A 27,114-nucleotide genomic window follows, 5' to 3' on the forward strand; every position below is an offset into this window, starting at 1 on the left:
TTTATCCTTCAGTGGTCCTACCTTCTCCCTAGTTATCCTCGTGTTTTTAGTGAATGTGTGGAATACCTTGGGATTCTCTTTAACCCTACTTGCCAAGGTCATTTCATGGCCCCTCATGCTCTCCTAATTCCCTGCTTGAGTTCTTTTCCTGCTTTCTTTATATTCCTCATAGGCCCTGTCTGATTTTAGCTTCCTAAACCTTACATGTGCAGAAACAAAGCTTTCTTCAGAGTGAGAGTTTGGGATCTGGAGCGTCATGCATGAGATTGTGCCAGAGGTGGCTTCATAAGTATAACAGGCATGGACCTGAAGAAGGGGGGAGGTGAAATAGTGGCATCATAACCAGACTATGAAGCCATGGACAGTTCAAAACCTATTGTGGCAGAAAGGGGAATTTGGCTTTAAGTTTTGAAAAAAATCTGGAATTAAGGGTCTAATGACGACTATGAAATCTTTGTTAATTGTGGGGGAGAACCCATCTGGTTCAATAATTCACTTTAGGAAATGCAATCTGCTGCCCTCACCTGGTCTGGTCTACATGTGACTCCAGACTAACAGCAGTGTAGTTGACTTTTAATTGCCCCCTAGGCCATAAGAGATTGGCAATGAATGCCAGCCTAGTCAATGATGCCCATATTCAATGGACGAATAGCAAAATAAAATTGAACGGTGGGTTAGCTAAGTTGATCTTTCTGAGTTCAGTTGGCATTTTTGACGACTGAATAGTCTTCTTCTTTTTTGTAACTATTCTACATTAATACAAGGCATCATACTTAACATTGAGATAATTTTCCACTCACACACCGAGATCATCACTAAGACAGCTAATTTCCACCTTCCTAACATCACTTGACTCTACCTTAGCTTATCCATACCATGCTGTTGTCTTTTCTGTGGCTGGCTATTCCAACAAACTCTTGGATGGCCTCCAATATTCCATCCTCTGTAAACTGTGATGTTCTAACCCTCAGATGTCCATGACCTTACACCAAGTTTGGTTCACCTAACACGTCTGTGTTCACTGATGAACATTGGCACCCAGTTAAGCAGCTATTTGTTTTCAAGAGTTTCATCCTTGTTTTCAAATCCATCCATTGTCTCACCCTTTCCTACTTCTCCTCCAGCCCCAAACATCTGCCCTTGTCTAATTCTGATTACTTCACCAGTGACAGCGATGCCTTCAATTGTCTGGCCCCTAAATGCTAGAATTTTCTTTCGCACCTCTTGGCTTCTCTACCTCCATAGGGTCCTTTAATAATTTCCTTAAAACCTACCTCATTAACGAAGCTTTTGGTCATCTGACGTAATGTCACCCCATGTCACTCAGTGTCATAAATAATTTTATATTTCTCCTTTACAGTAACTTGAAGCACTTTATTACACTAAAGGCCTTACATAAATAGATTTTGCTATTATGAGTATATACACTTTTAACATGTTCATTTCTACTCTGAATTTCTCCATAAAAGCACAAACAGTATTATTGAAATTAGACAACATCAGTTTCTCCTTTACATCAATATTTACATTAAATAATTCAGTTCAGGTCTAGTAATGCTACTGTTAAAGACCAACATTCACAGTGATAAAATTCTACATCATGTTGTGTGGCACTATCATCACGCTAAATGGGATAGACTTCTGACAGATCTAGCAATATAAGATTGGGTATCCATGAAGCGCCGTGGGCCAGCGGCAGCAGCAGAATTATACTTCAACATACCTTGCAACCTCAAGGAACAGAATATCCCCACTCTACCATTATTATCATACCGTGTGATCAATCCTCATTCAACAAAGAGAGCAGCAGGGTATGCCAGGAGCACCACCAGGCATATCTGATGAGCTACACATAAACAGGACAACTTATATTCCAAACAGCATAGATAGTAAGTGATAAGTTTAGCTATGCAATTCCACAGCCAATGGATCAGGTCGAAGCACTGCAGTCCTGCTACATCCAGTTGTGAATGGTGGTGGACCATAAAACAACTTACTAGAGGAAAAGGCTCCAAAAATATCTCTATCAACAATGATGGAGGAGACCAGCACATCAGTGCAAAATATAAAGTTGAAGCATTTGTCACAATCCTCAGCCAGAAGTTCCAAGTTCTTGTTCCATTTTAGTTTCCTTCAGCAGTCTCATGGATCCTAGTGTTCAGCCAATTTATTTCACCCCATGTAATATCAAGAAATAGCTGAAGGCACTGAATACTGCAAAGTCCATTGGGCCTGACAACTTTCCAGCAGTAGCACTGAAGACATGAGCTCCAGACCTTGCAGCACCCCTAGCCAAGCTGTTTTAGTTGAGATCCAACACTGGCATCTACCTGGGAATGTGGAAAACTTCCCAGGCTTTATCCTGCACACAAAAGCAAGACAAATCCAATGAATTCAATTACCAGCCAACCAACCTACTCTCGATTATCAGTAACGTGGTAGAAAGGGTTCTCAACAGTGCTCTCAAACAGCACTTTCTTCACAATAACCTACTCGCTGACATGCAGTTTGGGTTCTACCAGAGCCACTCAGCTCCTGATCTCAACCTCAGGTCAAACATGGATAAAAGAGCCAAATTCCAGAGGTAAGGTGAGAGTGACAGCCCTTTGCATCAAGGCTGCATTTGACCTGGCAGAACTGGAGTTAGTGGGAATCGTGAAAAATGTTCTCTGCTGTTTAGAGTCAAATCTGGCACAAAGGAAGATGGTTGTGGTTGTTGTAAGTCAGTCCCCTCAGCTCCAGGATATCTTCACAGGAATACCTGAGCGTAGTCTCCTAGGCCCAACCATCTTCAGCTGCTTCATCAATGACCTTCCCTCCATCAGAAGGTCAAAAGTAAAGATATTCACCAATGATTCCACAAAGTTCAGAACTATTCATGATCACTGAGATATTGAAGCAGTCCACGTCCAAATGTAGAAAGATCTGGAAAATCTCTAGATTTTGGCTGACAAATAGTAAGCAACACTCATGCCACACAAGTACCAAACAATTACTGTTTCCAACAAGAGAGAATCTAACCATGACTCCTTGCCATTTAATCACAATAAAATCACTTAATCCCCCCACTATCAACATCATGGGATTATTATTGTCCAGATCTTGAACTGGGCTTACCAAATAAATGTAAAAGTAGGTCAGATGCTTGGAATCCCTTAGCAAATAATTTGCTTCCTGATTCACCAAAGCCAGTTCATCATCTACAAGACACAAATCAGGAGTGGGATGAAAAATTCCCACTTGCCTGGACGAGTGCAGCTCAAACAACAAGAGGAGGTTGACACTATTCTAGACAAAGCAGCCCAGTGGATTGGCATCACATCCATAAGCATTCAGTCTCCCCACCACTGACAATTGGTAGCAGCAGTGTGTACCAATTCAAGATGAACTGTAGATACTCACCAAAGCTTCATTGACAACAGTAAAAGTATGATAAATTGAATAGTATAACCAATTAGGGAGCAAAGAAGGGACCTACACAAAACACGAGTGGCATGCTGAGATGCCAAATGAATACATTGCATCTCACTTTATCTATGAGGCAGATGCTGCCCAACTATAATAAAAGTACAGTAAAATCAGTCACAAGAATAGCCAAATATTTATAGAAAGGAGGTACTGAACAAAATGTCAGTACTTCAAGTAAAAGTGGACATTGCAGGGCCACAGGTCAGAATCTTTCTATCTTCTTTCAGTTCCAATGATGGTTTTGGAGAACTGAAGAACTGAAAACATTCCTTCTGTTTCAAAAATGGTTTTAAAGAAGGGCTAGGCGATTACCACAGTGGTGAGGAGACTTATAGTAACAATTATTCAGAAAATAATAAATAGTCACACAGAAAACAGTGAGTAGCTTCTGAAGAGTCAGCATGGATTTATGAAGGGAAAATTGTGTCTAACTGACTTGCTGGAGTTATTTGAAGAGGTAACAGAGTTGATCAGGGTGAAGCAGCTGAGGTGGTGCACATGGACTTCGATATAGAGCCACATCACAGACTTGTGAGAAAATATATCTGTTTTGGAATAAAAAGGACAGTAGCAACATGGATAGAGACATAGAAATAGGAGCAGAGGTAGCCCATTTGGCTTTTTGAGCTTGCTTCACCTTTCATTACTATCATGACTGATTATCCAATTCAAGAGACTATTCCTGCTTTTTCCAAATATCCTTTGATTCCTTTTGCCCTAAGTGATATGTCCAATATTTTCTTGAAATCGCACAATGTTTGGCTTGACCGCTTTCTGTGTAGCAAATTAAACGGGCTCACCACTTTCTGAGTGAAGAAATTTCTTCTCATCTCAGTCTTACATGGTTTACCCCATATAGGTAGACTGTGACCCTGGTTCTGGATTACTCCACCATTGGAATGTCTTTCCTGCATTTATCCTATCTTTTTCTGTTAGAATTTTGTAGCTTTCAATGTGATATCCCCTCATTCTTCTAAAGTCCACTGAATGTAATCCTAACTAACTCAATATCTCCTCATACATCAGTCCAGCCATTCTAGGAATCAATTTGATAAGCCTTTGCTGCACTCAATCTATAGCAAGAATATTCTTCCTCAGATAAGGAGACAAAAACTGCATACAGTTTTCTAGGTGTGGTCTCACCAAGGACCCGTATAATTGCAGCAAGACATCTTTGTTCTTGTACTTAAATCTTCTCACTATAAAGATCCACATACCATTTGCTCCCTTTACCACCTGTTGCAACTGCACACTTTGAGCGACTGGTATATGATGACACCCAAGCCTTGAAAGTTGGCTGAATGATAGGATAAAGAGGGTAAGGATCAACTGATATTTTTTGGGCTAGAAGATTTGTAGTGGAACTTTCCAGGTATTGTTGCTTTTTCTGATGTATAAAATTGTTATGTAATGGTTAATTTCAAAGTTTGCAGATGACATAAAACCTGGGAGAATTCTAAAACATAAGAAAGACAGTGTACAACTTCAAATAGACATTACCATAACAGAGTCATGGGTAGATAAGTGGCAGATTGAAGTTCAATGCAGGTAAGTATGAGGTGAAACACTCTGGTATAATGAACATAGACAGACATAGAGAGTAATGAATGGTAATATTCTCAAGGATGTGCGGGAGCACAGAGGCATAGGTGTATATGTTCATAAGTCATAATAGGTAGCAGGACAGCTAGAGAGTACTTAATAAGGTAAACAGTATTCTGTGTTTTACTAATTTGGGCATGTAATACAAGAACAGGAAAGATATGTTGAACTATTACAGGGTATTGGGTTAGATCTCACCTGAGGTACTGTATGCAGCTCTGGGCAGTATACTTTAGTAGGGATGACCACATACCCAATTACTATATGTCATAGAAAAATGGCTTTTCCAGAGATATAGTTGGAAATGTGTTTTCTGTCTGCTTACTCGTAAGAAATATGGGCTCACAGCTTGAAGCTGACACTAAAATAGTGTTAAATTAGCAATCTCACTAAAATAGAGCAAAAAATTACTGGTGCAAGAAATAAAATAATGGGGTAAATTTTGATATTTTTTAGGCAAAATGTTTTATCATTACACTCAGTGTGCCATGGCCCATGGCAACTTTTTCCAAGTAACCTTCTACTGTTTATTTTATTATTATGCAACTGACTGCCACAGTGCCTATTTTGTAAAATTGCTTAGTAGGAGGCTGACTAATTGTCACTGCTGGGACTTTGCAATGTTCACGCCATGAGCACCATATTTAAAGCCCAGCTCAACAGCACTTCAGATACTGCAGGTCAGGAACTATGAACACATTGTGGTCCTGCAGTGTCATGCCATGGGAAATGACTCAGAAAGGTAAGTTATTTCCTCAAATTAAACAAATAATTGCAGATGCTGGAATTCTGAAACAAAAACAGAAATTTAGGAGAAACTCAGCAGGTGAGGCAGCATCTATGGAGAGAAAGCAGAATCGACAATTTGGATCCAATGACCCTAAATAAGGGGTCACTGGGCTTGAAACTTTGACTGAGGCTGCCACACCAGTGGAATTTCCCCAGCAATTTCTGTCTTTACTTCACAGGAGAAAGGATTGTGGAGAGGAGGGCAATATTGCATCCTGCTGACTAGCAATGGAGGCAATGCCACCAGATCCAGTTATCCTGGACTAAGACAGTGTACCCAGGCCAGGGCACTTTCTCTGGCAAAATATAATGCACAGCAGTGCTGGATGAAGGGTAGCAACCTTCTGGACTTCCCGGCATTGTGGCTCAGTGGTTAGCATTGCTGCCTCACAATGCCGGGGAGCCGTGTCCACTTCCACGCTCAGACGAATGACTGTGTGGAGTTTACACATTCTCCTGTGTCAGTGCGGGCTTCCTCCGAGTGCTCCAGTTTTCTCCCACTGTCCAAAAATGTGTAGGTTAGGTGGCTTGGCCATGCTAAATTGCCCATAATGTCCAGGAATGTATAGGCTAAGTGGATTAGCCATGGGAAATACAAGGCTGCAGGGATAGGGTATGGGGTGAGTCTGGGTGGGATGCTCTTCAGAGAGCTGGTGTGGACTTGTTGGGCCAAATGGCCTGTTTCCACACCGTAGGGATTCTAGGTGTAAATACCACTAACTTCCCTCTGCTACCTTGTACTCACAGAACCACAACCCACACTAAACCTCCCACTCTACATGCTTCTCGCTAAGGTTCATGGATTATAACTCCTGCTCTTGAATGCATCAAGACCTACTCTATGACTGTCAGCCACCTCATCCACCCAAACTACTGCTCTTCTTTCTGTTCTATTCACTCACTGGGGACACATCTTCACATCACTTATTCCTGCATCTCCATTAACAGATATTTAATCTACTTTAATTGTCCTTAATCCCTCCCTTTGTCTTATCGCAGAAAGAATTGGCCAACCCAACAAACTGATGTCTCCACTGCACCCAGATTGACCTGCATGTAACTCCTGGAGTGGTTCCTACTTATCTGCAGGACTGACTGTGGCTTAGTCCCCAGACTGCATTGACATGGATCCCCAAGCACCTGACTGACCCGATCCAACTATCTGAAATGGAATCAAATGAGCCCATTTTCTGATTGTGGCAGAAACTCCCGAATGATCACAGTCCTCCTTGTTCTCAGAAAGGACTATTTCACTTTGGCTTTCAGACATGACCATTTGCTGGAAGCACATGTGGTATCTTTGCTGACATGTTGTAGGTTTGGCATTGATGCAGCATGGTGCCATAAAGCCACATGCCCACTCTATTGACTGCTTGGTTCACCAAGCCACAAGTTGCCCGACTTTCCTGGTATGGTAAAAAAGCAATGTGGGCCACAGAAGCAGGGATCTGCAAAACAAATGAGCACTATGAAATGAAGCTAAAAGCCATAAGATACAGCCTGTATATCATTGGTCTGAGAGCAGACGGGATGATGTGGTGACAGGGGTGGCTTGCCAATACTAAATTACTTGGATGAAAAGTGAAGATGGATGATGTTCCTACAACATGCAGGGACGTTGTAATGAAAACAAAGCTAGGTGAAGGCCAGGAGAGACAAGTGGTGAACTGCTGCTGCCAGGTATCTGCTTTGACATTCAGTTCAAAAACTGGTGCCATCTAGCTTCTCGGATGCAATAAAAAAATTGGAAGCAGTAGAGAAATGAGTTCTGCTGGACTATTAGTCAGATGCAAATATATAGAAATAAAGTAGTAACCACTCATTAGTGAGATTCAGAACTCATCATTTAAACCTTAAGGGTAAAATGGGAAATATTTTCCATTTTGCCGTATTTTACCACATTCCTTGTCATTGCTCACTGTTCAAGGGAATAGATAATTCTGCCCAATGTTTCTTTGGTGAGCGATGGTAAATAACATACTTTCTAAGGATGGATGCAAGGAATGATTAGTTATGTTATGTTCAGATTAGTTGAAAGACCCCACTCAAGGCTATTAGAATCCAATCTAGTGAATGTTTCAGTGACACAATATTTTTATCAAGGATAGCACACTTTGACAAGGTACATAAGGAGCTTACAAGCAACTTCGCTCAAAGAAATAACAATTGAGTTTAAATTGATACAGATTTTATTCAACCTGGTTGTGATTAAAGTCTATGGTAGCTTCAAGCCATTCAGTTAAAATAAAACCACATTGAAATACTATTCAAACTGTTTGATAAGTGTTTCATTGGCAGTGCACATAAGTGTAATAGAGTGGCAAAAACCATCAAAGCAACTTTGTCAACGTAGGAGATAAAAATGAAAAAAACAGCTACATTAGAATATAGTTTATATTGTGATTTAACACAGCAGTTTTGAACAACTTACTAATTTTCTATGAATCAACAAACCAAGGCTAAATTTTATGCTCCCATGTGACGGATTTGCATGTGGGTGGGGTTTATGAAATGCTATATGTGCCTTTCCCAGCACTTCTGCATTGTCACAACTAAAACTATCCATTGATGTATCGTTGAGGCACTTAATTGGCCAATTAATGACCTAAGGAAGAAAGGAAAATAATGGGCAGTGACTGCAATTTCCAATTTCACTGCCCACAGTGTCCTGAATGATCCTGTTCTAGTCCTGATAAACAAAATGCGAGCAGCCACTTTCAGCAGATTATAGGGAAGGCAAATGGAACGTAGACACTTATTTCTTACAGAATAGAATTTAAAAGTAGGGAGGTTTTGCTAAAACTATACAAGGCACTAGCTACACCACACCTAGAAAACTGTAAGCACTGACGGTCTCCTTACTAAGGAAAGATACACTGGCATCAGAGGCAGTCTATGGATGATTCACAGGGTTGATTCCAGGCATGGAGGAATTTTTTAATGAAGAACGTATGAGTAGTTTGGGCTTGTACTCATTACAGTATTGAAGATAATGACAGGTAATCCTATTTAAATGTTTAAGTAGTCTTGACAGGGTGTAAGTTGAATGGTTGTCCTCTTTGTGGTAGTGACTGGGCATAATTTCAGAAAAAATGGTCACCCACTTAACACAGAAAACAGGAAGAATTTTTACCCTCCCCCAGGTAGCAGTGAATCCATGGAATCCTTTACCACAGAGGGCTGTAGAAGCTGGTTTATTAAGTATGTTCAAGGCTCAGTTAGACAACGTTAGCCAATAGTGAAATAAAGAATTATGGATTCTTAAGGAGTTAATTAATAATTAATTCTTAATTATTAAGGAAAGTGGAGTTGGGATTAGAACAGATCGGCTACGACCTCGTTGAATGGTAGAACAGACCCAATGTGTTAAATGGCCTCCTTTAGCTCCTACGTTTTATGGTCTTATGTCCAAAAACTCCTCCTTATCAATGCTAAAGCCTTCAAGTGTTTGATATAGCTTATCCTTGGTAAAGACAAAGATGCAAAGTACTCATTAATATCTCAGCTATGCTTTCTGACTCCATCAGTAAATCCCCTTTTTGGTCTCTAATTAGCCCTAGTCCTCTTTTTACCATCCCTTTACTATATAAATACCAGACAGGAATTTTTGGATTCCCTTCTATGTTAGCTTCTCATTTCTTTTTATATTCTCTCTCTGCTTTTCTTATTTGCTTTTCTACCTTCTTTTTGAACGTTCCATACTGTTCAGGCTGATTCTCAGTTGTATTATCCACTTGAAATTTCTGCGCAATCATTTTCTTCTTTCTCTTAATCTTTATCTATCTCATCATCCAGGGGGCTCTGAATATGTTTGTCCTATCTTTTCTCTTTGTGGGGATATACCTCGAATGTGCCGAAATGGTGTCTTCTTTCAAGACAGTCCATTGTTCATTACCATTTTGCCTGCCAACCTTTGGTTTCAATTTATCCAGCCACAACTTAACAGATTGCTGAATACCTTCCAGTTAATTTTTCTTACTCATTTGCTCCTTGCTGTCTTCCACTGCCAACCTAAACCTTATGATAAAATGATCAGTGTCTCTAAATGCTCTCCAAATGACAACTCAGCCCACCAAGAGCCAGATCCAGCAACACTTCATCTCCCATGGGAGTGGAATGATACTGCTATACTTGTGCACTCAATGCCCAAACTATCTCAGTCTATGTTCAAATAATTGAAGATACCCAACTGCTATAATTCTTGCAGCTCTCTCTGATTTCCTTGCAAATGTATTTTTCTTCATCCTTCCCATTAATTGGCAACTGAGAGACAACACTGAACAATGCAACTGCAATATTCAATAACTGTAGCCAAGTAGATTCTGTCCTTGGCCCCTCTAGAACATTCTCTCTCTGAAAATGGTGCATTGATATCCCTAATAAGCATCATCACTGCTCTCCTTTTGCTTCCTATATTTCCTGAACACCTTTGTATCCAGAAATATTTAAGACCCACTCCTGTCCTTCTTTGAGTTCAGTCTTTGTTTTAGTCATAGTATCATATTTCCATAATGCAATCTGTGCTTGTTGCTCATCAATTTTATTTACCACATTCCATGTATTCACATACATTACTTTCATATCTAGATAATTAATTACCCAGCTGACATTAATTCACTGTGGATATTATGTCCACTTCCAGGTCTGCTAAAGTGCTCCGCAAGCTGGATGTAAAAGCCAGCCCTTAATAACTGCTATAAGCAATATAGGTAGTGTTGCTGCAGCGTTTTTGTTTTACTCTTACTGTCATACTGCATTTTCTTTGGTAGTTAGCACGTAAGAAGTCCAAAACAGAATATTTTCCTGCTTTTCAATTCAAGGAGTATCATGTGATCAAATCAATAGCTGAATTAAATGAATGCAGGTTCTCCATTTGATCCCAGGGCATGACACAAAATTATTCTGTAGTCGTGCAATCGTGTAAGCATTTTATGAAATACAGAAAGATGGGGTTCAGCTGATCAAGCAATCTGAGATACAGAAGCTAAAAACAAGGAAACTCTGCAATAAGGATTAAGGAAACCAAAAAAGGGAACAGTTATTTTCACCTATTGTTGCTGTACAATTCAACATTAAGGTTTAACAAGTAAATTTACAACAAATACACCAACAAAATTCTAGTTTAAAATTTTACTTTTTCTGTCCTATTTCTTGCCTAAGGTGGAATTGCAACTTATTTTAGATGGTATCCATGGAGAGACTGCAACAGTTGGAATTCTAACCTGTCACAGCGTCTCTGGAATTGCAGAGGGTGAAATCAGAATAGGGGAGTGGATTTGGGAACAGTGAAATATTTCCACATTTCAGACTTTGCTCTTTTTGTGGTAAGTGATCTCAAGTGTGAGTGAATTTTGGTATCTGTCCATATTTCTAGCATTTAAAGGTGCTGTCACTGGGTTTGCATGATTATGGTTGAGCTTATTTTGTTAGTGCATAATACTTAGGAGTCCATATTACAATTGTGAACATTCGCTGGAAAATATTTGTGCATGATAACAGCACAGTAAGTTACAAACCTAAGGCTGAAGGCTGTCTGCCGTATTTACCTGAGCAAATTGAATTTAACTGTCTCCTAAAGTTTGTGCAATCATGCAATTATCAACTTTAGCTTGTTTTTAATTATTGCAGTATATTTTATCTTAGTGCAAAAATAACACATTTCTGACTGAAATGTATAAGTATTATAGGTTAGAATTTATTTTAACAATTAGAATTGTTAGAAATTTAGTAAAACGCCAAGTATCTTTCTGTTTATCAGCTTGAAATATGTTGAGGATTATGTTAGTTGTACGCTTTGTCTCTCTCGAAATATTCTAGTGGATTTATTATCCTTAGGTTGTGATAGTTGCACCTAGCTTGTACCTAGGAGCTAAGGTCAGATGAGACATTCACAATAATGTGAGAGCAACCAAATGTAAACTTAAAAAACAATTGTCCTCTGGGATGTGTCAATATTTTTTTGACCTTGACTAATTAAGATGCTGCTGAAGCCCAAGGGTTAATTAGCATCTGAAGGAAGAAAAGAAGTTACTGTGGTTCAACAGCCTGTTATGAAATTAGAATGGTTTAATAGGAGAATCATTGTAAAATATTTATCAATAGCCCCAATGAACACATGTAACTGAAAACCGGCAAATTCGACCAATGAGGCCCTGAAAATAAGCTTGAAAGATAAGAGTGTAATTCAAGAAATTATGAAATTGTGGAAATAGCATTGGAAAATATTGCATCATCTCAAAGATGAAATTCACATTATAGGAGGGATGTGATATGATGCAGAGGAAATTTACCAGAATATTGCCTGGATTGGGGAGTTTTAATTATGAAGAGAAATTGGGGACACTGGATTGTTTTCCTTGGTACAGTGGAGACTGAGGTGGTACACGACTGAGATGTAAAAATTATAAGGTGGACAGATAGGGAAGGAACCTTTCTCCTTGGTGGAGGGATGAACGACCAGAGGTTATAGATTTAAGGTAATGGAAAGGAACTTTCGAGAGGATGTGAGGAAAAGCATTTTCATGCAGAGGGTGGTGGGAATCAGAAACTCACTGCCTCTAAGCCTTGTAGAGAGAGAAACCCATTTGGATATGTAGCTGCCATGCCATACAACACTGTGGGTCAAGTGCTGGAAGAAGGGGTTAAAATGATTGGGTGATTGTTTTTGACTGGCACAAACTCGGGGCCTTGGGGTCTTTTTCTGTGCTGTAGGCTTCTATGCCTCTATGATGTAAGTACATGAGCTAAAGAGTCCTGTGAAAGTTGGGAGATAATGTGAGTTTGGGCTCTTGTTTCATGGTACTAACTAAATGTATCATTAAGAAATTTGCACATGTTTTATACAGCAACTTGTTATTATCTGAAGTACAAATTCTGAAAGCATAGTAGGAACAGATTCAATAGTAACATTCAAAAGCGAATTGGACAAATCATTGCAAGGAAACAACTTACAGAGCTATCTGGAAAATATAGGGAAATGAGATTAATTGGATAATTCTGACAAAGGATTGGTACAGCCATGATGAGACAAATAGCCTGCTTGTGTGCTGTATGACTCCCTGAATCAATGATGCTATGGATGTAGAAGACCAGAAGAGCTATGGTCCTCTTTAAATACTGTCACAGGAACATTTTCGTCCGTGCAGAATGTATCAGATTACAACAATGTAATTGCACAAATAATATTTTATCATGCATTCTAGGTGGATTAGGCATGTAAAATGCAAGGTTACAAGGATAGCGTAGGGGTTGGATCTGGGTGGGATGCTGTTAAGAGGGGTGGCGTGGACTCAATGGGCCAATTGGCTTGTTTCCATAATGTAGGGATTCAATTATTCTATTCTATGATTTGACATCATCATTGTCCTCTTTCATTATGCAAATCATTTAGAAGATATTTTCTGTGATTATTGACCCCATTGCTATCTGCAAAACTTTCTCTGCATTGTCTATTGTCAAAAGCATTCATGATTTTCAGTATCACCGTTAGTTACCTCCTTATCCTTTTCCTGCTCTGAGGAGAAACCCACTTCTCCAAATATGTAACTGAAGAGCATCCTCCCAGCATTATACTGGTAAATCCCATCTACACCCTCTCTAAAGCCTAACATCCTCTCTGAAGTATGGTATCCAGAACTGAACAGGATATGCTAGTTGATGCTTAAGTAGAGGTTTTTAAAGGTTGGAATATAGCATTTTTTCTCTTGTAATGGAGCCATCTATTGCTGAAGGCAGAGATCTCATATGCATTTGTGGCAACCATCTAAATTTATTCCATCATCTTCAAAATTTGTGCACTGCACTTCAGATTTCTCTGTTCTTGCATAACCTTTAAAATTCATTTCCTTCATATTGCCTTATGTGTATCCTCTCCGCATAAAATTGCATCTGCCAAATGAGTGCTCAGTTTGCCAGTCTATGTTATCCTGAAGTTTGTTAGTATCTGCCTCATTGTTTACTACATTTAAAAGTGTAATTTTCTTTACAAAGATTTAAATTATATCCTATACTCAAACCCAAATCAGCAATATGTAAATAAATAAGTGGTCCAGATATTGACATATCAAGAACATGACTGTACGCTTCCCTCATGTATGAAAAACAATCATTCGCCGCAACATTTTGCTTTCTGTCACTTCTAATTCATGGGCTTTAACTTTGCTAAGACAATCTTTTGGTAGTTGGTCAAATGCCTTTTAAAAATCCAAATGTACATTAACTGCAATATTCCTACAAAGCTTCACTATGAATTTACAAAAATTACGAAAAATAGGAGGACCAAATGATGAAGGCTTAAAGATAGAATGAAGTTGTTGTTCGAGCCTTATCTAAACAATTGAGCTGACCAATTGCTCTCTGATGAAGGGTCTAGGCCCAAAACATCAGCATTTGTGCCCCTGAGATGCTGCTTGGCCTGCTGTGTTCATCCAGCTCCACACTTTGTTATCTGAGCTGAATTACTGTTGCATTTTCACAAGGAATGCTCCTACACAAGCATACAATTCAGAGTTTGAGATTGGTGGCTCTTTGCTGGATCCAAGTGGCAAAGGGGACAAAAGCAGCTGGTTGAAGTATTCTGGAGTCAGAGATTCTGAAAGAAAATGTAATTTGCATATTTTTCAGTAGCATCTGCTGGTTAGATATGTACATGTCCCGAAAATCCTGAATGCATCAGAACTTGGGTGAGTCCAATTTCTGGCACAAGTTCACTAGTGGTTCAGACTTGTCACTGACATAAGCAAGGAGCTTAGAAACTGCTTTAAACGGCTGACCCATATGTCTTAAAATTGATCTCACCTAATTTTTGATCTGATAGTTTCCATGTATGTTTCTATTGCAAAATATTTGAGATAGACATTCGTTCTATTTTATACTTGTTTTACTCCAGTAAGCAGATGGAGCAAGCAACAATTCTTCCCTATTATATGGATGTTTAACTAATTGCTATTAAAAATTTTCTGTCTGAAAATTGGCTGCATATTTCTTTATTCCAACAGTGACTACATTTCAGAAATAGCTGTGACATCCCTCAGGATGTTCTGAAGTTGTGAAAACACTATAACAAAGTAATTCTAATATTAGACAACAACTGGCCAAACCTTAGAGAGATCTTCCAAGCAAAATTAAAAGCTTTTTAAGACTGAAGTTCAGTATCTTATTTAAATGACGAACCTGCTGGAACAAAACCGAACCAACTGACCGAATATCTTCCAAATTGCAATGAGGTTCCCATATAAATTATTACAACTATTATTTGGAAACAGTGGTGAAGCTATTCCACTTTTCAACAATAACAATCATAATACATACATGGGTTTGTTTGAATAGTTGCAATCATATGAGTGCATCAAGTGCCGACTTGCAGAGCTCACTCCTGGGAGCATGGCTATTGATTTTATTGGCAATGTAACTAACCACTCCTTGGGGCAGGGTGGGATGTGTGGTCCTGTGGCACAGTGGCGATGTCACTAGAAGTGTAATCCTGTGTCCCAAGCTACCATTCTGTGTACATGGAATACAATCCTATCATGGCAGTTGGTGGAATTTACATGCAAGTAATAAAATCTTGAACTAAAACCTAGTTTCAGTAATAGTCACCGTGCCGCAATCATCTATAGTTGTAAAAACCCACCTGGTTCACTTGTGTCCTTTACAGAAGAAAATCTTATTTTGTCTGTGCTACATTTGGATCTAGAACCCCGGTAACATGGTTAATATTCTGAAATGAAATGCCCAGCACACTGCTTGTTAAAAACCAATTAGGGATGGGCATAGAAACACGAAAAATAGGAGCAGGAGTAGGCCATTTGGCCTTTCGTGCCTGTTCCACCATTCATTATGTTCATGGCCGATCATCCAACTTAATAACCTATTCCTGCTTTACCCCTACATCCTTTGATGCCTTTAGCCCCAAGAGCTATATCTAACACGTTCTTGAAATCATACAATGATTTGGTCTTGACTGCTTTCTGTTGTTGTAGATTTCACACCTTACTACTTCCTGTGTGAAGAAATTTCTCATCTCAGTCCTAAATGATACACTTTATCCTTAGATTATAAACCCTGATTTCTGGACTCTGCTGCCATCAGAATCAATCTTCCAGCATCTACCCTGTTAGAATTTTATAGGTTTCTGTGAGATCCACCGTCAAACTCCTTAACTCCAGTGAACATAATCCTAACCGATTCAACCTCTTCTCACTCGTTAGTTCTGCCCTCCATGAAAACAATATGGTAAACCTTTGCTGCACTTCGTCTGTAGCAAAAACATCCTTCCTCATGCAAGAAGATCAAAAGTGCACACAATATTTCAGGTGGGAACTCACCAACATCCTATGTAGCCGCAGCAAGACATCCCTGCTCCTGTACTTGAATCCTCTCAGCATGTTTGCCAACATACTATTTGCCTTCTTCACCACTTGCTCCACCTGCATACTTCTTTTCAGCAACTGGCATGTGAGGATATCCAGGTCACCTTGCACATTTCCCTCTCTTAATTTATAGCCACTCACATAGTGATCTGTCTTCCGTTATTGCTACCAAAGGGGGCCCCAGATGCTGCCCTTACCAAATATGCCAATAATTTACAAAAGAATCAAAATAAATACAGTAGGGCGAGGGATGGCCAATGAGATTAGAATTAAATTGTCAGTCTATCTATTCAGCTCTGAGAAGATAGAGATGTTTTTCAATAGCAATTTGTGAGAGTTTGTGAATAATTCGGTTTAGTGAAAGGAAATTCTCGCACAGTGCTAAATGGGTTCAGGAAGAACATTAATCTGTAAATTTATTTAATTCACTTTTAGGGTCAATGTGTCCAGATTCATTATTTTCTATGCAATAAACACTGTTACAAAACAGTTGAAATTTGTTGTACTTATTCCTCTGCTACATGAGGTCATACGAAAGGCAATATTCTTTTCAGGTAACAATTGGATAATAAATATTGGACGATGAATATTGTACAATGAAGGTAAACTACTGGGTACATGGTTCACTTATAGAAAAGACTTGGAACTGAATCGAAAGCAAATCTAGTCCAGACCGAGGTACTGTGAGTGAAACAATACTGTATACTGTGATAATCAAGAGTAATTCTCTTCTTGTTTCAAGGTAGATAAAAATAGAAAACATTGGAAATACACAATGTGTTGGTTTGCATTTGTATGGAAAAGGTGCTTAAATGTCAATTTGAAGTGATTAAATAAACACATTCTCAATCCAGGTAACACTCCTTTCAACTTTGGGTTTGAGACAACGTCAGTTAGGATGATTTTCAAGAAAAAAAAAGTAGTTTCAGTTCACATTAATGGTCAGGAAATCACTATTATAAGAGTATACAGGGTGGAGGCAGTGGACAAGTGGTAGAGTTACGACTAGATTTATAAACCAGAACCCCAGGACAATGCTCTGAGGCCATGGACTTGAATCTCACTACTGCTGACGGTGAAATTTGAATTCAGTTAACTCTGGACTAAAAACCTGGTCTAATGCTGACCGTGTCAGTTCCCCACTTGGTTAACTAAGAAGGAGATTGGCCATCCTTTGGATTGGCCTACACTCTGGATAATTAAGGATGCACAATAAATAAATGCGGCTTAGCCAGTGACACCCACGTTCCCCAAACAAATAAAGAAGTATACCAAATAATGTAAAGGCCAAAAACTGAGATACGGGATGTAAGTTAGTGTTTAAAGTCTCAAAACAACTCTTCTGTAAATGGAGATGTGCGTGCTTACCTTTTTGACATTTACACATGGGCTATTCTCTGTGTCTGAACATCCTCTGCATCTTCACAGCACAAGCAATATCGCTTCCTTATCCCTGAACCGAGTTATAACATGTCAATAAAAAAAAAGTTGTGGAGTGCAAAAGTGAGGCTACCTCCAAATGTAGGGATAATATGTTATTCCTAAAGTGAAGGGAAACTTGGAAGTCAAAAATATGAAAAGCAAAATTTTGAAGACAAAAATCAGATTACCGTATATATCAAATTCACTTCTTTGTCATGATTTATGCTATATAATGACAAATGCAGCAAAACTGTTTGGGGATAAGGGGTTTTTGGTTTCTTGAAGGAAGCAACTGGATGCAAAAAAAGTGACAATGGTGAATTGGTTGCCCTGGAGTAAGGGACTGGATGTTACAAAGGTTGGATACACAAGTTGACCAGTAAAACAGAAAGTGATGGGATTGTAATAAAAGTGAAGAAGGCACAGCAACGTGGATTTGTATTGGGAAAATCAAGGGTCAGTCAATTAATGGATCACATCAATTTGAGAGTTAATACAATATTCAAATGGCTATGTGTTTAAAACATTCCATAACATTCCTTAACTTGCCCGAATCAACATGCGTTAAAAGCCTTTGGTGTCTACTTTCCTTGTCACCCAACCATCATCTTTCAATGAAAGTAGAGTTAAAGAATAAGAAGTGGAGAGAGAAACAAAAGAGAAAGTTAAGAAAAAGCAACAAATAAATGTAAGACAAAATGGAAATACCAAACGAGAGTCAAATGACAACTTCAGATCGGTAAGGAAGTGACAATTATTCTCCGCCTTACTGCGCACAATGCTGTGGGAGATTATCTGACTAGTGGTTGAATATAACGGTGTACCTAGTGTTTACTTGCATGAGTGGCAGTTCTAAGTTACAAGCTTGTCACCAGTATGATTTATGTTGGTAACCTAGTTACGATTACAAAGAACTTGATTTTTGAGACCCAGACAATTGTTTTTGTCATCTGTAGGAGAAAATTATTACAGATACTGGAACCTGTACTGAAAACAACCAATGCTAGAGATCACAGCTCTGTTGAAGAGTCATCTAGGCTCAAAATTTTAGCTTGCTTTCTCTCCATGAATGCTGTCTGACCTGTTGTGATCTCCAGCATTGGCTGTTTTCAGTGCTTTGTCTTCTGATTGTTTGGCTGAAGGAAATTGCAGCTTATGCAAGACTGGGTGTGAGACTGGCTGTCTTACAGTGTAAAAACAGTCAGTGAGTTTAGGCAGGTGAAAGAGATGAGAATGCATGTAAAACTTGACTCCAGATCTACACACAATTTGCCAATGGACAGAATTAGGTGAAGAAAAGACAGTAGCTAAAAATGAAGCTTTTGAAGCTGTCAGGATGGGGTTGAAATGAAAAGACCACAGCAAATGTTGCCTCAGGTTTGATCAGATAAAAAAAGGGGCAGTCAGTGAAAAATTCAACAAGGCTGTTGAAGGAGGTTGGTGCATTTGTCCATGATGAAACAGATTAAGGATGATGTAGTTGATTCCCTGATATCTTTTATTCCTATTCTCTTGTTCCTTTGGTTTGAACACTGAATGACATATGGGCCTAGGCGCAAAATGCCAGCTCTCCTGCTCCTGTGATGCTGCTTGGTCTGCTATGTTCATCCAGCTCCACACCTTGTTATCTCAGATTCTCCAACATCTGCAGTTCCTACTATCAATGACATATGTAGTTGGGTTAAGATAACAAAGTGTGGAGCTGGATGAACACAGCAGGCAAAGCAGCATCTCAGGAGCACAAAAGCTGACATTTCGAGCCTAGACCCTTCATCAGAGAGTAGTTGGGTTATCTGCCTTGGAGCACATATTGCTTCTGACACTGAGAAAAATGATTAAAGAAAAAGAAAATTCTTGACATACTTTTGTACCTCTTCCTTTCGCATTAATTCATCGCCCTCACGCCAGTGAATTCAGTATCATCCATTAGCACCATATATCAGGGCTACCATCAAAATTACTGTTTAAATGCAGTCTTTCAGGAAAATAAAATGTAATAAGTTAATTTTGGTCATACGTAGTTAATTTCCAAATGTATCTGGCATTTCTATTCACTCATTAATGCTGTTGTTGGTGAAAATGATCTGTGGTCAGTTCATCTACTGTTGCTTCAATAAGACCACTGATTCTGGTAACAACTTATTCTGCTTTTTAACTTGGTGTAATTCCACACCACTGCATCCTGCTCACAAAAGTATTTAACACAGCTCAAGTAATGATATTCTTATGCACTACTGTGCCTTTATTTTATTGATATTTTGATACGATACACATTATTTCTTTACTGCTTTTAATACATCTAGCTTGACCATTCCAATGCACCCTGACCGACTTGTCATGTCGACCCACAGTAAGCACGAAATCATCCAAAACTGCACTGTTATGGTTGAATTAACTCTTATTTACTTATCACCTCTGTGCTCACTGGCCTACCCTGACTCAGATTAACTATTTTAATATTCTTATCCTTGTTCTTCACATCCCTCTAGGGCCCTATCCTTTTTGATGACTTAATTTCCTTGCAATCCCTCAAGATATTTGCACTCTTTCAATTCCAACCTCTTGAGCATCCTGATTTTAAGCAGGCTACCATTGGAGAGTATATCTCCAATTGCCAAGGCCCTAAACTTGGAAATTTCCTTCCAAACTTTCCCTACCTACCTGTGTCTCTTTTCCTTTAAAATGGTCCTTTAAGCATACCTCGTTAGTAAAACCATCCCTTATCTCTCTACATATAGCTCAGTGTCAACACTTCTTGTTTAAGACACTTCGAAGCACCTTGCTACATAAATATAATTCATGTTGTCTCTATTATCATTGGAATTACATTAATTTAATTCACTCCAACATATGCATCTTTTCATAGATATGTGCATTCCCCCCATCTTCCCACTTTCAGTGGTAATGAAGCATTTCAAGTGAAGAAAGATAGCATTTTTTTAACCTATTAACATGTCAGGTAACAGAGTTAAACTTACAAACAATCCTGTATATGAATATGTAAGCAAGACATACCTACTGGTAATTCATGCACAGGAAAAGTGTTCCTGACAGCAGCTTCACATAACACAAAAGATCTGCTTAATGGCACATTCACCCACTAGCAAGATACACAATAACAATTTCATGCACACTACACAAAAAAAACTTTATCAGAGATAATGGGAACTGCAGATGCTGGAGATTCCAAGATAATAAAATGTGAGGCTGGATGAACACAGCAGGCCAAGCAGCATCTCAGGAGCACAAAAGCTGACGTTTCGGGCCTAGACCCTTCATCAGAGAGGGGGATGGGGGGAGGGAACTGGAATAAATAGGGAGAGAGGGGGAGGCGGACCGAAGATGGAGAGTAAAGAAGATAGGTGGAGAGGGTGTAGGTGGGGAGGTAGGGAGGGGATAGGTCAGTCCAGGGAAGACGGACAGGTCAAGGAGGTGGGATGAGGTTAGTAGGTAGCTGGGGGTGCGGCTTGGGGTGGGAGGAAGGGATGGGTGAGAGGAAGAACCGGTTCGGGAGGCAGAGACAGGTTGGACTGGTTTTGGGATGCAGTGGGTGGGGGGGAAGAGCTGGGCTGGTTGTGTGGTGCAGTGGGGGGAGGGGATGAACTGGGCTGGTTGAGGGATGCAGTGGGGGAAGGGGAGATTTTGAAACTGGTGAAGTCCACATTGATACCATATGGCTGCAGGGTTCCCAGGCGGAATATGAGTTGCTGTTCCTGCAACCTTCCCAGGCGGAATATGAGTTGCTGTTCCTGCATCCACTGTACCCGGTGCGGCTTTCTCTACATTGGGGAAACCAAGCGGAGGCTTGGGGACCGCTTTGCAGAACACCTCCGCTCAGTTCGCAACAAACAACTGCACCTCCCAGTCGCAAACCATTTCCACTCCCCCTCCCATTCTCTTGATGACATGTCCATCATGGGCCTCCTGCACTGCCACAATGATGCCACCCGAAGGTTGCAGGAACAGCAACTCATATTCCGCCTGGGAACCCTGCAGCCATATGGTATCAATGTGGACTTCACCAGTTTCAAAATCTCCCCTTCCCCCACTGCATCCCTCAACCAGCCCAGTTCATCCCCTCCCCCCACTGCACCACACAACCAGCCCAGCTCTTCCCCCCCACCCACTGCATCCCAAAACCAGTCCAACCTGTCTCTGCCTCCCGAACCGGTTCTTCCTCTCACCCATCCCTTCCTCCCACCCCAAGCCGCACCCCCAGCTACCTACTAACCTCATCCCACCTCCTTGACCTGTCCGTCTTCCCTGGACTGACCTATCCCCTCCCTACCTCCCCACCTACACCCTCTCCACCTATCTTCTTTACTCTCCATCTTCGGTCCGCCTCCCCCTCTCTCCCTATTTATTCCAGTTCCCTCCCCCCATCCCCCTCTCTGATGAAGGGTCTAGGCCCGAAACGTCAGCTTTTGTGCTCCTGAGATGCTGCTTGGCCTGCTGTGTTCATCCAGCCTCACATTTTATTATCAACAAAAAAAACTTTATTAGCTCTTTTAAGCAGTTCAGGATAACACCCAATAGTCCTTCCATTTAATTTGTTTTGTTTTAACATGACTTCTGCTCATGCCACAACTGTTAAAACAAATGTATATTATATAATAGCTGATCATGCTTTATAATGAGTTAGCTCCTATATCATGTTGCTCAAGCCAATAATGGCAGGCACTCCTTATTTTCAATCATTGTAGGCTTATGTCCTGGGACTCTTTCAAATAGCATAAGGCCAGATTTAACAGCCTAACTGGAAAAGTTCAAACTGAATAACTCTCTTACGAAAACATATGAGGTGCCATCTCAATGTGAGCAAAGTTATTGGTGTTAACCTGAAATGATTCCACTGTGTATAGCATAAAACTAAACTTAAAGGGAAAATGTCCAAAATAAATACTGTATCAACATCAATCTTGTCAAAGAATACAAAACCTACAATCTAATGCGACACTTTAGGAAATTGTTTAAAACACTCATGACCATTTTGAGTGTCAACTCTTAATAAATAAGTAATGACAAGTTAACAGTGCAACTCTCAAAATATAATTTTTCTTTTTTATTTAATACTGTCAATAAACCAGTAAACCTTTCGTACACTTTTCTAAATAACCAACTTCCATTCTTGTATCCTTTGCACAGGAATATGACAACAGTTGGAGAGGTGCCCATTTCAATTCACTGTCATCCTACAATTTGACTTTCCAGCCTGAATTTTGAGTGTAGGTACAGAGATTTCGATCAATTGGATCTTCTATGTTTTTCCTTACTTTGCAGATAGAATTCTGCAAAAGCATTGTTCAACTAATAATTATTTTTGATCATGTTCTGATCAACACGATATTAACAGGAAAGTGGATAGTTATCAGAAGCCAATACTTTAAAAGGTCCGATAAAACTTCCTGCATTGCAACTGCATAAGAACCTTGCAGCTATCCTGGGAATCCTTGCATATGCTAATCCCCTCTGAGCTCTATGACAGTCTACAAGGAATAGAGGGAGCATGGTTCTCAAAGTTCAGGACTATTGAGTTCTGAGGAGTGGAAGAAAATCATCAAATTGCATTCCACATAACGTAAACACACGCCTCTGAATCTTAGGGAAAGAATACTTAGATTTTTGAATAACAAACTGCAAATGAAACTCTATATTCGTGGGAGTAGACTTGAAGCCATTAAAACAATCGATATTGTTATTCTTTTATTCAAGACAATTCGTTTCTGCAACACATCATTCAGCTGCCTGGATGAAAAGGCAGCTGAGTGCGAGCACCTTTATTGGTCTCATATCTTTAAAGTGCCGTGGTTTAGCAGAATACCCATATTGATCTTGAGACATATAATACTGAAAAGTATTACCAACTTCCCGAACAGTTTACAATGAACACATTTTATGCTGGTCTGAATTACTTGACGATTGTTTGGGAATCGGTAATGGAGGGTTTGTTTTTTTTTGCTTATTGAGGACATATAATTCAGTGGCTGAAAAGTAAACAAGGCATCCCCTGATTTTCCTGCTGTCTATAAATGAAAGAATGGAAAAGCCCCCGCGGTGTGAGCAGGACTCGGCTCCAGCCAGCTCCAAAATAAAGCAGCAGCATCAAATTGGGGGGAGGGGGAAAATGAAGCAATTAAAACAATAGCTATTTGCAACGACAATCTCCACACACACACACACACACACACTCAAGAGAATGAACGTTAGGGTTCACCTTTAATTTAGTATTAGGGTAGCGCAGTGACTTCCTCGGTGCGGTATTATTAGACAGTGCGGCTTGACTAAGATCCTCTAACACTTCGATGATATCGTCAAGCACGCACCTTTTGTCACTGTTCCGCAACATACAGATATGAGAGAAAGAATAATTGAAGCCCGAGCCGTTCACTCGCATCTCCAGCACGGCTTTGTGCATTTGCAAAATCTGATCGGCTCTCTCCAGGATGTCAGCCCCCGAACGGGAGGTAAGTACCACCCTGCCGTATCTGCCAGGCGTATGCAGGTCCGAGTACAGGCTGTTTTTGGACTGGTTGATGGAGAACAGACTGTTCACCAGGGTCCTCTCGATCTTGGCCAGGCTGTGCTTGGGCGCCACCAGCAACTCCAAGTCAGTTTCCCGGTGAAATTTATTAAGGAAGGTCGCCCCGAACAGGATGGACAGGATGGAGGGGACTGTCAGGAAAAAGACGGGATGCCTGCTCACGAATAATCCCAACCAGTAGAAACATCCCTTCAGCCCTGAGTGCACGACTTGTCGCAGCATCCTCCTGCAGCTCTTGCAGATCCCCCAGCCCTGGCTCTTCCTGTAAAGCTCATCTGACATCTGGCTTTGCCCTTTTTACATGTTAATCCACACCAGTCCCTTTTGGGTATTACTCGGGAAAGCACTGCAGCAGTTTCGCAGCAGACGGCCAACTATTGATCACTCGGGGCTTTTTTTCCTTCCTTGTTAGAGGCCAGTCCTCGTTTCGCCACTGAGCGGTAATAGTTGTATCGTTTTCACCGCATCGCCCTCCATACATGTGTGCATTAGGGAGCAGTATAGGACTGACTGTTGGAAGTGCTGTATAGGCGTACTCTAATTTATCGAGCTACAGGAATCAAGTGTATGGTTCTGAATGGGGGAGGACGCCGAATGTCTATTTATAGAGCCTTCCCCACAACGCTGGATCCTGACTGAATGGAGTGCAGGCGCTGAAGTAGAGTCCTTCAGTGGACGAGCAAGATTTTGCTGCAATTGATTAAACTTGGAACGATCGGTTGCTGCTTTAAAAATTGCAGAAGTTGTAGTTTGCGGTTCCCTATGCTAATACACGGTCGCGGGTCCGGAAAAAAAACAAATTTCATTCATTGTTTGGATTTGAATTTGTATTCACGAATGAATCTTCCAACCCGAAAGAAGCTGAGTCGCGTTCTGATAGTCTTTCCCGGCATCACGGAGTCCCTGCAACTGTTAAATCAGGAATCAAAGGCTGGAGATATTGAGTTTGGTCTCCAGCGCTCTCTGTTTGTACCAGTGGTTTAACCCAAAATAGCGGCGTTTTTCTCTGTGTGTGTATGAACAGTAGACACAGTATTTCCTGTAGTGTGTTTGTTTAGAACTAAATTCAAATTTGAGATGTGCATGGTTCCACGATAAATTACCGAGCTTTATGTATTTCCCTCTTGCTGACTTTCCAATTGCTCTCATTTGAAATAGATTTTTATCAATAAAGGTAAATGTCTCAATTATCTAACAAATTGAAAATAATACATTCATTATCCAGATTTAAAACAATGAGGATTTTTTTTACAAAAGAAGTACATCCTAAATCCATCTATTAATATCTTTTCAGTCACCTCCACTGGAAAGGAAATGCTTAGGGGAATTGCGTGCGGTAAATCAAGATCACTTCAAGTCTTTCAATTGAGTAAATACCCGCAACTCGTTGGCTCCAATTCTTTCAGATTCCGGCATTTATTCATGATGTGAAATGACTACAAGGGCAATGAGGGGCAGAATTCCTCGCAGGACATGGGGACTCCTAGTCTATGCCCAGAGCAACTATTATGGGGATTTTCTGACAGTGTCTGGCGTTGTCCAAATATCGCCGAACACCATTTGGGCTGGCAGGCTGGCTTTCTAACTTGCTGTACATCTCGTGTCCTCGGCCATTTGAATGCCAGCAAGATCCTGGTATCTGCCCATTCAGGGAATGCTAAACTCGGAAGATGACTGGAAAGCCCCACCATTAAGCGTTCAGTTGCTGGAGAATCCGAAATAACAAAGTGTGGATCTGGATGAACACAGCAGGCCGAGCAGCATATTAGGAGCACAAAAGCTAACGTTTAGGGCCTACACCCTTCAGCAGAAAAGGGGATGGGGAGAGGATTCTGAAATAAATAGGAAGGGGGGGCGGATCGAAGGTGGATAGAGGAGAAGATAGGTGGGGAGGAGACAGACAAGTTAAAGGGGCGGGGATGGACCCTGTAGCGGTGACTACAGGTGGGGAGGTAGGGAGGGGATAGGCCAGCCCGGGGAGGACGGAAAGGTCAAGGGGCGGGAGGAGGTTAGTAGGTAGGAAATGGAGATGCGGCTTGAGGTGGATCGGGGGGATAGGTGAGAGGAAGAACAGGTTAGGGAGGTCGGGGACGAGGTGGGCTGGTTTTGGGATGCAGTGGGGGAGGGGATGAGCTGGGCTGGTTTTGGGATGCAGTGGGGGTAGGGGAGATTTTGAAGCTTGTAAAATCCACATTGATACCATTGAGCTGCAGGGTTCCCAAGCGGAATATGAGTTGCTGTTCCTGCAACCTTCGGCTGGCATCATTGTGGCACTGCAGGAGACCCAGGATGGACGTGTCAATTAAGGAATGGGAGGGGGAGTTGAAATGGTTTGCGACTGGGAGGTGCAGTTGTTTATTGCGAACTGAGCGGAGGGGTTCTGCAAAGCAGTCCCCAAGCCTCCACTTGGTTTCCCCAATGCAGAGGAAGCCACAACAGGTGCAGCGGATGCAGGATGCCACATTGGCAGATGTGCAGGTGAACATCTGCTTGATGTAGAAAGTCATCTTGGGGCCTGGCATGAGGTGGTGTGGGGGCAAGTGTAGCACTTCCTGCGGTTGTAGGGGAAGGTGCCGGGTGTGGTGGGGTTGGAGGGCAGTGTGGAGTGGACAAGGGAGTCCCGGAAAGAGTGGTCTCTTCGGAAGGCAGACAAGGGTGGGGATGGAAAGCACCAAACCATCATCTCCCAAACCATCCACAACTTAATCACCTCAGGTGTCCTCCCACCCACAACCTCCAACCTCATTGTTCCCCAACCCCACATGACCCGCTTCTATCTCCTTCCCAGAATCCACAAATCCGCCTGCCCTGGCTGACCCATTGTCTCCACCTGCTCCTGCCCCACTGAACTCATCTCCACCTATCTGGACTCCATTTTCTCACCCTGGGTCCCGGAACTCCCTACCTCTATCCATGACACCA

The 27,114-nt window shown here is 40.9% G+C and overlaps 1 protein-coding gene across 2 annotated transcripts in view; it reads right to left on the reverse strand.

Moving 5' to 3' along the window:
- The window catches only part of ptchd4 (patched domain containing 4), a 76,701-nt gene extending 51,851 nt beyond the window's left edge, over window positions 1-24,850 (reverse strand). Inside the window, exon 1 of one of the 2 annotated variants that reach the window (XM_048531602.2) lies at window positions 24,040-24,850. In XM_048531602.2, the coding sequence (XP_048387559.2) occupies window positions 24,040-24,474 (435 nt within the window). In that variant the 5' untranslated portion in view covers window positions 24,475-24,850. Of the gene's footprint in view, window positions 1-23,865 lie in introns of both variants that reach the window. The other variant, XM_048531601.2, reaches the window with a different exon arrangement.
- Between the last annotated feature and the right edge of the window lie 2,264 nt (window positions 24,851-27,114).

Source organism: Stegostoma tigrinum, chromosome 4 (assembly GCF_030684315.1).
Source record: "Stegostoma tigrinum isolate sSteTig4 chromosome 4, sSteTig4.hap1, whole genome shotgun sequence".
In the NCBI taxonomy this organism is placed as follows: Eukaryota; Metazoa; Chordata; class Chondrichthyes; order Orectolobiformes; family Stegostomatidae; genus Stegostoma; species Stegostoma tigrinum.